Raw genomic sequence first — 12,553 nt, 5'->3', positions numbered from 1 at the left:
ATCTCAACTTTAGCGACATGGGCGCTGACCGCCCCCGCCGGCACCGCCGCCCGCGTCCGCCGCCCCGCTGCGCTCCCGTGCCCCGCACGGGCTGGAGGGCCGGGCGCGCCCGCGAGGGGCGAGGGCGGCGGCCCCTCGGGACCATGCGCTGAGCGCCCGGGGCAGCCGGCGAGCGAAGTTGGGGTGGAAGATGAACAACGCCGGTAAGTGCGCGGGCCCGCGCCTCCGGACATCTTTTCCCCGAGGCCGGCAGACGCCTGGCGGGCTTCCTTCCTCCGATACCGGCACCCTCCTTCCTTCGGGCTGGTACACCCTGCCGCCGGGATGGCACCGCCCGCCCGGGCGCTGCTGCTCCGGGGCTCGCATCCCCTCCGTCCCGGCATCCCTCCTTCGGGGCCGGCAGCTCCCGGGCAGTCCCGCCGGAGCTGGCACGTCTCCTCCGGGCACCCTCGGCCCTCCGTTTCCACCCGACCTGCCAGGTGCTCGCTGGCTCCCTGGGGCTGTGCGTGCCCCATTACTTGTCCCGGCGGGACGGGGTCAAGCAGCAAGCGCGGGCGAGGCGAGGGGTTCCGGGCATGACCGGACTGGCAGAGCGGGAGGGCTGCGGACGCTGAGGAACGGGGCTGTGCGCCCACTGCTCCCTCGGACGCGCTTAAGCCTTCACGAAGTCCCTAGGGATTTTGCTGTGACTTTCTTTCCTATAGACTGGGTTTGGGGGAGGTAATGTTATTTGCAGAATTTTCTTTCCAAGGCAAACCCAAACCCTTCCTCCTTTCTTCTGTTAACTTCCCAGAACTTTTCCTTGATGTAAACTGGGAAGGTGAAAGAAACAGGATGAGAAGGGAACAAGACATTCAACAGTTAAAACGTTCAAATAAGCCACTAGAAAACTGGGGCAAATTTTAAACTTTTCACCGACACTTTTGCATTTTCAGGGTCCAGGCATGAGTGTGAAAAACATAATCCAGGAAACAATTATTGCTAGCTCTGGAGTTATTTAGAAAAATTTAATTCTGCATCTAGTATGGAAAAGGAAGAGCAATAGACCCTTTGTCGTAGCTGTAAATTTTTTCATTGTTTCCTTGTTCCAGAACATGAATCTGGGCATCTCACTTGCACGGGTACATTCTGAAGCCCAGAGATTTCACTGCTAGATACCTTGCCCTGCAACTGTCAGGTGTTGGGAAATTGTGAATCATTGTTTGCCAAAGCACAGGAACATAGGATTGGAAAAGCTCTTTTGGGTCAAACCCAGCCCTCTGCCGTTGTATCAGTGTGTCATACCACTCCTCTGAGTTTTGAAGTCTTTTCTCTTGGAGTGGGGAGTGAGACAGTTTTCTACAATGTGGTGATACTTGCATTCTGTTTTCTGATCCTGGTCTGGACTGGACTCTGTACCTCCCAGGAGACCAAGTCATTTGAAAATTAAGTAAGCCAGACAAAAATTGCTTTAGCCATGATGCTTCTAGCTCTCTTTCTTTGTCTCTGCATTATTTAAACCCAGATCTAATCTGCTCCTGTTGTCAGTGGAAGTGCAGTGTAAGAAATATCAGATGTATTTGTAAAGACTTATTAGCAGTTTTTATTTTCAAGAATGTTGGATGAAATGGGACTACCTTCATTACCAAAAGCAGTACGCCTTGTTACAGAACACAAGGTCATACTAACTAGTTTTATTAATTCCTCCAATTATATTAACCCAAAACTTTTCAGGTAGCTCTCCTGCTACTCCTCACACCAAAATGAGAAACTCTTGCCATTGCTAGTTCTTCTAGTTACCAGACCAGGTTCAACACCAATTATTCTTGTGATTACATTGTCCTTTTGCTTAAAAATAGTTCTTTTCCTCTTCTGGTGTTTACCTCCAGGTTGTATTTATAGAGTGCTCATATCCCTTCTCAGCCTTTGTTTTGTATGTTCACACAATGCAAGGAATGTCTCTCCCATCAGTGCAAAGCAGAACTTCCTACTGAATCTGAAGGAGAGGGGTATTTAATAACCAGCACAACCTGGGGACCAAAATTACCTATCTTTGTATTACAGTAAGTAATACATAGCACCAGTAAGTAGTCATATGTGCAGGCTTAGACACCAGTCATGATCCCACAGAAGTTAAAATAATGACAGACAGAAAACAGAAAGGGAAATATGGATTATCCTCAGAGATGCAGACCTGATAGGAAAAGAAAGATGAAGCAATCCATCCAAGGCCACAGGAAATCTGTGGTAAGAGACTAAGAGACCAGACCAGCCTCATATATAGGACCTTCCAGCCTCTAAGTACCAGTTTGTTTCCAGGTGCTGAAATGATGCTGCCCATAGGAAGAACATACAAATGTAAGACTCCAGAGTGTTCAGAGGTATAAGCAGACAGTATATTCTTTCAGCTGCTATTGGAAGTGATATAGGAAAAGATGCTATATGTACCTGTCAAAGAATTTTAACCAATGTCTTCTTTGGCTCTTAGGACACAATATATAAACCAGCAGATGAATATAAGTTGTCTGCTGCAGTGTTAATTTCCGGTTGTGAAAATCACAACAGCCAAATTGGTAACATCACAATCACTTACAGTTACATTAAAAAGAAATAGTAGTTTAGAACCAAGATTATTTAGTCATTATGTACACGTGCTTTTCACAGTCACACTAGTGGACCCTTCTTGCTATATACAGAGTACCTTTGATGACAAGAACATATCTTGAAAAGTGAGGATAGATGTTTTTCAAAAGTATCAGACTTAGGCAGAAGATGAAATACCATTTTCATAAGTATGAGGCATTTAGGAGCCAAAGACCTGCTGGCTTTGACCAGGACCTCAGGTTTCAATGGCCTAAAGTCCCAGTTTTCAGAAAACACTCGAGTATCTAATACCCGTTCAATTCAAACTAGGAGCTGATACCTAAATCTGGACTGAGGTCCCGTTTGAAAGGAAGACTTGCACTCCTAATCGTTTGAAAATCCTAGTCTGAATACCCTTTCCGTTTAAAGTGACTCTCATGCAACTGTTTTCACTTCTTATGTAATTTTTGTCATTTCAGACTTATCTCCAATAGTGTGAAATAAGTGATGCATTTACATGCTGTAAAACAAAGAGAACTACTTCTGCAGCAAATATTGCACAATTAATGACGTCTCAGTATATCCTGAGTATCCTCAGTGACAGCACTGATGTTTTATGAGTTGAACCCCCTCATAGGGATTATACTTTCCTTGTAAATCATGCTACCTCATCCGTTTAATCTCCAACATATTAAAGTTTATGCTGGGTACTTAATTCAGAATGACATTAAATTGGCTTATCTGCATATGCAGCTTGAACACACCCTCATTGTCTGACTTGGACAGCTGGTAGAGTTCTAATTACATGTTGGAACCTACAGCTTTCTGTACTGGAAATGTAAAAAATGAGTTTTAGGAGACTGTGCTCGGCTTGCCTTACATTCCAGGCAGCATTACCGTAGTGGTTGGTGCTCAAGTTCTGGCCAGGTCCAAACCCAGCTCTTCATGTGCTGCCTGTTTCACTTACAGTGAAGCTCCAGGTATTCTTTTGAGAGGAAACTCTGTACCAGCATTCTCTCAGAACAATTTCTTCTCTAAGGAGGAAGCACCATAGTCAAAAGATAAACCCATGTATTAGACAAGTACAGAATTTCCTCTAATTCTGATATAGCTATGTGAAATTATACAGCTCCTGATCAGAGCTGAACAGGACTTTCTGATACCCTTGTCTGGATATTCTCCCTCCTGAACTGGATTGCAGCACTAGCCAAGGCTGGAACCAGTATCTGCAAAGTATCTTGAGCCACTAGCAAAGAGCATGACCCTGGGACATGTCTACAAATATTCCTGCAAGGGTGAAACCTTAGTCTTTAGTTAGTTCCTGGTGGTGATGTTGGGAGGTATGGTCCCTTATAAGCCTTAATTAAATTCTAGGCTAATTCCTAAATCTGGAAAACATTTGAAAGTGTTTAGTTGCAGTGTTTCAGGCAATAGCCCACTGCACAATGTTTATTGTTTCAAAGGAACACTTGAAGAGTGAAGGCTATATGGGTTGATTGCTATTCCAGGAGAGCTGCTAGGCTACTGTTTGCTGCTTAGAAACTCAGACGGAAGGAGAGTACTGTAATGTAGTTTCATATGGACCGTGGCAGGAATGGAACCATGCAGGATTGCCTGAAGGAAGGTGGGTAAGGAGAGGAAGCGGTCCTTGTCAGTACAAGGAAGCATCAAACAATAAGGGGAGGAGCAGGCTAAAGGAATTTGTATTCCCCAAGAGTTTCCTTTTAAGCACAAGGTGGGTGTGTCTCCCTCCAAACTAAAACACATCCTAAAATAAACATGCACAATTACTTGTGAACATACACATTGCTTATGGTGCAGTGTTGCTTTGTGTCCATTTAGAAGTTACAGCCAGAACCTTTCAAGTGGCTCAGACAGCAAAGGAAGCAGAAATTGAAGCAGAATGAAATTGTCCTGATAAAAGGCAAGAAGCTGTGCTTTCTTTTGTTTGGGTTAGTTTTTAAACAAACACTTGTACTCCTCCCTCTGCTTCCCCCTCGCATCCCCACCAAAGAAAAAAGAAAATTGTTTAAGGAGCCTCATGAAAGGCAAGACCAACAGACAGAGCAGTTAGGAAAAAAACTCTGTAAGGAATCAGTAGTGACCAGTAGCTGGCACAAGTGGGTAAGAGTAGGACATCACAATGCCTATTACTATACTGTAGACAGGGTCTACTACCATAAGTTCTCTTCCACCAGCAGTCTTACTGAAGGTAGCAGAAGGAAAAACTCAAGATTATTTGATTCCTTCTGCTGTAGAAAATGATCACTGGAGGGAAAGTGGGTAACTGTTTAAACTATAGTTCTTTTAAGTGGATGTCTGCATGGTTATTTTACTTAAAGGACATGAGTCCATGACATTATTTTATTTCAAATTTGTTTATAAGACAAAGCTTGGGAGATCTGGCATTGTCTGTAGTCCAGTCTTTTCCTTGTTACTCACTGTTTCAGTACTGTCTGACAAGAACAAGGATGAGAATGTAGAGACTGTTCAAGCCTTGTCACATCTCAGGAATGGAGTAGGTATATTTATATCCCATTCTTGGATAGACATTCCATAGAAGGCCAGGCACTGCAGAAACTGGTATAGGATATCCAAAGTGATGTTTCTTCCTTGGAGTTAGTTGTAAAAATGCCTTATTGTGGTGGTAAAGGTGTAAAGACTCAGTTTTACCTAATAAAAATTTCATGCATTTTACTACCAGAAGGTTCGTTTCGGATGTTCAGTCATTGCAGTAGCTGATTTAAAAATGCAAAGGTAGATCTGGCTGGGGAGCCAGGCTTACAAGATACTAAACCCACTTCTATTCCCGCCCTGTTTTTAACAGGCAAGAGTTTTCAGTACTCTGCAGCCTTCAACTGCTGCCTGCAAAAGAAGCAGTGGTGGTACTTCAGCAATTGTGGAGTGTTTGGCACGTAACGTTTCCAAAATACTGTGGAGGGAAAGATGAGTTACCCATTCGTGACTAGAGAGATGCCCTGCGGCTCAAAGCAGCAGTGGATACTGTGAAACACCACAGTACTGCAGACCGGTGAATACGCAGTTCTCTCTCCCTTCTTTTCCACAAGTTGTTTTAAGCCTCCCACACGTGATGCTGGATTGGTGTAAAACTCCAGATACAGAGTAATTCTTAAACAGTATGTGCGATAAGGACCCTCATTAGGACAGGCTTTTCATTCTTTCTGGGCTAAGCCGAGATAACTGGTTCAGTTTTTAACTTAGAGGAAATCTCTCTAGTGTCTCATAGCTCTGGAAAGACTGTTTTCTGACTACCTCAGGGTGCCAAATTGTCAGCTTCTTTCTGACTACTGGAAGAAATTTCAGCAAGCTAAAGAATATCAGAAGAGACAGCCTTTTATGTCTCCCAGAGTCTAATCAAGCAAATATATGCTAGTATTAGTTCAGTATGAATTACTGCAATTATACTAAGGTAACAATAAGAAAAGTACCATGACACCAAATATCAGAACAATCAGAGAATCATTTTTAAGCAGTTTGCGTTCATTATCCCCTTATTCTCAGTACGGTGCACAGCTCAGTTCTAACTGTCTGCACTTCCACATATCAAAAGTCTGCATTCCAAAATACTCAAAATACAACAGCACAGTAGCAACAGTTCCTGAAACTTTTACCATGATTTATGATAGGATTTCACATAGGAACTATGTCCAGAATTGTGTCTTCTGAGATGCTGTTCCCTTCGTTCCTGTGTGTAAGGCACAAAGATTTTGCACGAAGAATTGTTCCTGTCTCTCTCGTAGTGAAATGGTTTGTCCTGTGCTTTTCCTTAAGATGGAGAGCTCTCCGTTTTCCACTACAACGTGTAAATTAAAATCATAAAAAAAATTAGAGATTTCTGATTGATTAACCATGTAATTATCTATTGATGGCTAGGAAACATCAGTAGGAGGAAACCACTTCTCTCTATTTATTACCATTTGTAACCATTTGGTATGCTGGCTTCTTTACATATTTCATCCCATCTAAAATCTCACAAGGGAGGATCCCTATTGTTACCTATTTATGCAGTCTTTCAGCATTTCATTTAGTTTCTGAAGAATATTAATTTCAGGACCAAGACAGCTGAATGGCTGTGGCATGCAAACTGTAGTGTGAGTAAAATGGCCATACATGACTTAATTCACCTAGCTTCAATCTAGCTTGTCAGTCTGCTTGATTTCCCCTACACGTGTGTCAGCACTAGCACTACAAGTACAAGGCTGGCCTTAGTTTGCAAGATAATTTACTTTTTAAAGTATATTTTGATGTTTAGAGAAGACTATACCTGCAAGGGGTCCTGGATTTACAGGAGGATGGAGGATCTTTTGAGTAAAGGGCTGAAAAAGCTGTATGTTGAAAACTGAACTTGAGTTTAAGCCAGTAACTCTCTTTATGTTTTGGGTTGAAGTATTTCATACAGTGCATTATAGCTCATCAGCATAATCAGTGTAAAGTATTAGTCAAGCTTTTAGCAAACGACCTTATCCCTTATCATTATGTTGTTCGATAAACAAAACGTAACTCTGTATTTTGTTACCATGGTAATGGCAGGTGGGAAGACTCTGTGTCTGGCCACCAAGAGTTCAGTTTGGTTGGGTTGAATTAAGCCTTGATCTGTTGGTAGAACTAATTTTGTTCAGTGCTGAAATTCTGCAAACTGCCTGTTGAAATCATTGCTAAAAAGTGTTTATGCTGAATTATATGAACAGCTACTGTGGCTGAAAGGCATTTCTTTCATTGCAGTGAAACAGTTCAGCATCATTGAATCAAAGTGTTCATATTTAATCATAGGTCAAACATTTCTGTGGCAGAACCAGAATGTCTCTAATATTAGCGCTTCTGAGTGTGGGAGGTGTTACCTATCTGTGGACACCTGTGTTTGATACATCCTTGGTTCTGCAGCTGCACATCTTTCTCTCCCCAAGTGTGCTAGGGCTGCATCTAGATCAGTTCAGTTTTGGCCTTAAACTGTGCTCCTTGGACTATAGCTACAGTACTGCGTGGAAGGACACTTCACATGCTTTGCTCCTTCAGTTCTCTTTTCAGAGCTGAGCCTGTATTATTGGCTGGACTTCTTCTGCATTACAAGTCACTGATTATAGATAAAGTCTACTGCAGGATATATTCTGCTGGCTTTAATAAAAATCAACATGACTAACATGACTTTTTTCTCTTTTCTCCAGAAATCACAAAACCACCACTAGCACCGAAACCAAAGATTATTGGTCATCTTTCTCCAGTAGCTGTCTCCAAATTTTCTCCTTCACTGCCTAGGGCTGATATTCTTCATAACCCGAACTCTGTGTCTAGGGGTCCCAAACCACCTATTGCTCCCAAGCCAAAATTCTCAACTGACACTGAGGGCAAATCCAGTGTTTCTACCAACAACAACTTAAATAAATGTCCAAATGGGAGACTGATATGTCTTGATGGAGAGCTGTATGAAGGAAACCAGTGCAGTGCTGATTGCCTAGAATCTGAGGCAGATAATGAATACATTGTAGTTCCTGAAGCTCGGCTGACCAGCAAAGACTGTAATAATTTGGAACATGAGTATGACAGGAACCTAGATTCCTCTGCGGAAGATGAAGTCTCAGAAACTCCAGAAGAGGTAGAGAAGGAAGAGGATAGCCTTGCTAATGAGGAGAATACCAGTAATCGAGAAGTCATCAAAGATGAGCACCATAACTCTTCAGACATTGCTGAACCAATGGAACCAGACTATGAAGAGTCAACCAGAGACTGTGACCAGTCCAAAGCACTTTGTGAGGAGTCCTCGGATGCCCCAGATAGGGATAATGATGCTTCCAGGAATGTAGATGAGGATGGGGATGTTGTAGGTGATTGTATTGAAACAAAAAACAAGCGGGAAACTTCTTACAACCTGAAACTGGTCAAGAACAATAGTGATTGTAAGACTGAAACTGATAACATTTTCAATAGAGATCAGGAACTAATGGGTGATACCTGTAAAAATACCATTATAATTCCACTGCCTGCAGATGAATCAATCCCACATAGTGAGAAGGCAGGGCAGGAGAAGGAGGAACTGCCTGAGGTTTTAGAAAAAGCAGATGGGTGTCTAGCACATGATGATGACCACAGTGCACATGCAGAGCTTGATTTGAATGCGGAAGGGGAATTAGAAAATTATGACTGTGCAAGCCCTGACAGGCTGCCTGATGAGGCTGATGAAGAAACAGCTCCTGGCTTAGAACTGTGTGAAGACGAACCCAGTGCCCTAAATGGTTTAGGAGAGTTCAACCATCAAGCAGCAGCTGAAGAGGAGGAAGCAGAACCAGATGAGCACAATAGTACACCCACAGGAAACACTGGCAATGGTTGCCAGATCACTGAGAGGAGAGGTGAGAAGACATCAGAGGTAGCCTGTGAAGAAAGCAAAGACTCTGGGAAAGGGGAAGAAGAAACTGTGAATGCAGAGAATATGGATGATGGCTGTCAAATTGCACCTTGTGAGAATGAATGTGGTGAGGAAATACACATGGAACATTCAGATGAGCATCTTCAATCAGAATGGACCTCTCTGCATGAAGATGGTGTCATCTCTGATACCCTACCTTGTAGTCCAGGGATGGAGCCAGAGCTGGAAAATGTGACTGTTGAAGATCATAGTGAAAGTACTATGTCATCTAAGTCAGATGAACTGCAACTTGAAGACAACGAGGTAGAAGCAAACAGCTTCAGCAAAAGTGTCCCAAGTTCACCTCAAAAGGTCCCACTTGAGGAAGAGTTAGACTTCTGTAAGCATGGCAAAATTAATGTAGAATGTGGGACCAAACATGTTTTGCATGAAAATCTAGCAGTCCCTAAAGTGGTCATTGTGCCTGAAGAGTCAGAGGAAAGAGAAACTAGCGGTGATTCCCTAGATGATCCTTATGTGCTTCCTGCAGAAAATAAAATCGCTTATGGTGTGCAGACTGATTTAGGAGCTGATCACAGTAAAAAGGATGAATTAGGCATGGATGGTGAAAACAACTTGCTTCCCACTGATCGTAAAAGCATTGTCACTAGAACACGCTCGCTATCTGGGAAAATGCCAGGCTACGTCCCAGAAACTGTTCCGGAAGAAACTGGACCTGAAACTGATTTACCATCTTCCCGCAATGGCTCTGGGACAGAAGATTTGAGCACTAATTTATTTTCACTGGAAGGAAAATCAATGGAAGCCAACAGGGCATTACCAACGAAGTCAAGACGTTTCATTTTATATCCTCGATCTTATTCTGTTGAAGGGAGAGAGATGCCTATTGCTGTTTACAGAGAAAGTGATGGCTGCATACTGGGTGATGTTAGAATAAAAAGGACAGAAGATAACTTGTCTTTGCCTTGTGTCAATGGTTCCTCAGGTAGTTTTTCTCAGCGAAATCATCTTTCATCATGTAGCATATCTACGCCATCCTCAGTTGTTGATATACCACCTCCTTTTGAACTTGCCTACATCACCAAAAAGCCAATAACTAAAAGTTCCCCTTCACTTTTGATAGAAAGTGACTCACCTGATAAGTATTCCAAGAAGAAGAAATCTTCTTTTAAGAGGTTCCTCACTCTAAAATTCAAAAAGAAAACTGAAAATAAAGTCCATGTAGATGTTAATGTTTCTTCTTCGAGGTCCTCATCAGAGTCCAGCTATCACGGGCCTCCAAGGCTGATGGAGCTAGACAGGAGGAGCCTCAGTAGCTCCCCTCAACTAAAATCACATGTGGGGAAGCTCCGTGCATCTGAGTCTCCCTCTGCTGTTCTCTTCTATAAGGATGGTAAAAGAAAAGGAACACCCAAGTCCTTCAGCAGGAGTGTGTCAAGGGTGGAGTCCTTTGAGGACCGGTCCAGACCTCCTTTCATGCCACTCCCATTAACGAAACCTAGGTCTATTTCTTTTCCCAATGCTGACACGTCTGACTATGAGAACATTCCTGCTATGAGCTCTGACTATGAAAACATACAAATTCCTCCTCGAAGATCCACCAGAGCAGGAACCTTCACTGAGTTTTTTGAAGATCCGAGCAGGGCATTATCTGCTGCTAATGAGAATGACGGCTATGTGGATATGAGCAGCTTCACTGGCTTTGAGAACAAGCAGCAAACCACAGACCAGGAAACAGAAAGGTACTGTAATAAATTATTATGTAAGACCTGCTAGCCTTGGTCAAAAGGCAAGGCCTCCCCTGCTAGGTATAGTAGGCAGATCCTCCATGTTGGTTTACTTATACCTCCTCTCAGGAAAGGCTTACAGGAAAGATTGGAAGAATACAAGATAAGCCTTTATCAGTGGAAAAAAAAAAAAGACACCAAATTAACTCTTTACCTTGTAAATGAATACCGGATCTGGGTCCTATGATTTGCAGACAGAAACCAAAGAGCATTCAAAAATATTTGGTTTATCCAGTTGATCTAATTTTTGTGGGTGGGAGGGGGGAGCAGAGAGAGCTTGCCTTGTTCTTCAGTAAGAAAGGTTTCTGACTTCTTGCCTGAATGAAAGGAGAGCCTGATTGCTGGAAGGGGTCCTACTTCATTTTTTCATTCCTGTCAATTTCTCAAAACAACAATATGTACATAATATATGTTTCAAAGTACATCAGTTAAGTATAGACCAGAAAATCCCAAATCATGAACTAATCAGACAAGACAATTCATTTTAGAAGTCGCTTTAAAGGCTGTCATGGCCCTTTGACAGAGCTGTTGATTTATAAATGAATTAAACAGTGCTGTCTGAAATCATATGCACTGCTTACATTAATAACAATGTTTCACCCCATTCCATTAGGTTATTTGCAAACACAGTTTTTTTTTTCATATTTACATACACTCAACACCTTTGAATTTGAATCTGTTGTTAGATTATAGCATTCAATCAGTGGAATGCAGAGATGTAAATAAGAAGAGTGATTTTTGTTAAGTTCATGTTCAACAGGTAATAAGAAAAACAAGGTGCAAAGCCAACGAATGAAAAGGAATGTCTTTAATGCATTTTACTAGAGCTGTGTGAAAAACATAAAAATATTAAAGCAAGGTTTTCATGTCCATTTCCATCCATTGTTCTCCCAAAGATTTAATACTTGTGTTTCTTTGCAACGGTTATTTTTTCTGGTTGTCTACATTGTCGTTGTGAATGGAACAAACCATGGGCATTTCACACACCCCTCTTAGGGTATTTCAAACTCGGGGAGTAAAAGGACTTTTCTTTAACATTTGTGAATGAGTCTTGCAAACCATTTCTAAGATAAGAATGGTGTGGGATGGTGAGTAGACATGGGAAAAGAGATTGCATCAAGGCTTGAGCTGTGGATCCAGTTGCACCTGAAACTGCGGAGTGTTGGACACAGGCCTGTGGTTTAGCTCTTTGGAGATGCTGGCTGCCTGGGAGCCCCAGTGATGCTGACCCTGGGACGTGGCGGAGTGCAATGCAGCTTCACAACACGCACCACCACATGCCCAGAGCTGTGCTCAGCAGAAGCTGCATTACTCACTTGCTTTCAGTGGTTTGCATTGCACCCAGCACACTGACGTTTGCTCCTGAAAAAGCTGGCCAGTTCTTTGTGTCTATGAAACACCGCCCATTTTAGGCAGTTCTTGAAGAACCAAGTTAAAAATATTAGAACTACGTCAATTGCTGTGACTTGGGCCCATTTATGAACTTCCTGTGGAAGCCTGTAGTTTCGAAGGGAGAGCCAATCCAAACTGGTTCAGGAAGTCTCAAGGTCAAGGCATGAACATAATTCTTCAGTCTGCTGCTAGTTGTGCATGCAGTTTTTGTGGTTGTTGGGGGTGAAATGAAGGCTAGGCTCCTGTACAACCCCTTTATCAAGATAACCGGGGTGGAGGGGAAGAGCACCAGGCAGACATAATTGCTGCTGTGATAGCTCTTATTTACTGTATTTGTCAGCATGTTTTGGACAAAGACATGCCAGAAAAGTTTTGATGAAATGTAAATGGCTAATACACATCCAGTGGTGTAATATACTTGAAGAAACAG

General features: G+C 42.7%; 1 protein-coding gene across 3 annotated transcripts in view; it reads left to right on the top strand.

Annotated features, from left to right (window-relative positions):
• Window positions 1–90: 90 nt before the first annotated feature.
• Window positions 91–12,553, top strand: part of FGD5 (FYVE, RhoGEF and PH domain containing 5) — an 88,102-nt gene continuing 75,639 nt past the window's right edge. For all 3 annotated transcript variants that reach the window (XM_027640226.1, XM_027640227.1, XM_027640225.1), the window contains exons 1-2: window positions 91–203; window positions 7,746–10,686. In XM_027640226.1, coding sequence (XP_027496027.1) covers window positions 191–203; window positions 7,746–10,686 — 2,954 coding nt within the window. In that variant the 5' untranslated portion in view covers window positions 91–190. The remainder of the gene's footprint in view (window positions 204–7,745; window positions 10,687–12,553) is intronic.

This window comes from Corapipo altera, unplaced genomic scaffold, assembly GCF_003945725.1.
Source record: "Corapipo altera isolate COAL_440 unplaced genomic scaffold, ASM394572v1 55, whole genome shotgun sequence".
Classification (NCBI taxonomy): Eukaryota; Metazoa; Chordata; class Aves; order Passeriformes; family Pipridae; genus Corapipo; species Corapipo altera.
The sequence above is the reverse complement of the archived record's forward strand: the minus strand, read 5'-3'. Positions and strand labels throughout refer to the sequence as shown.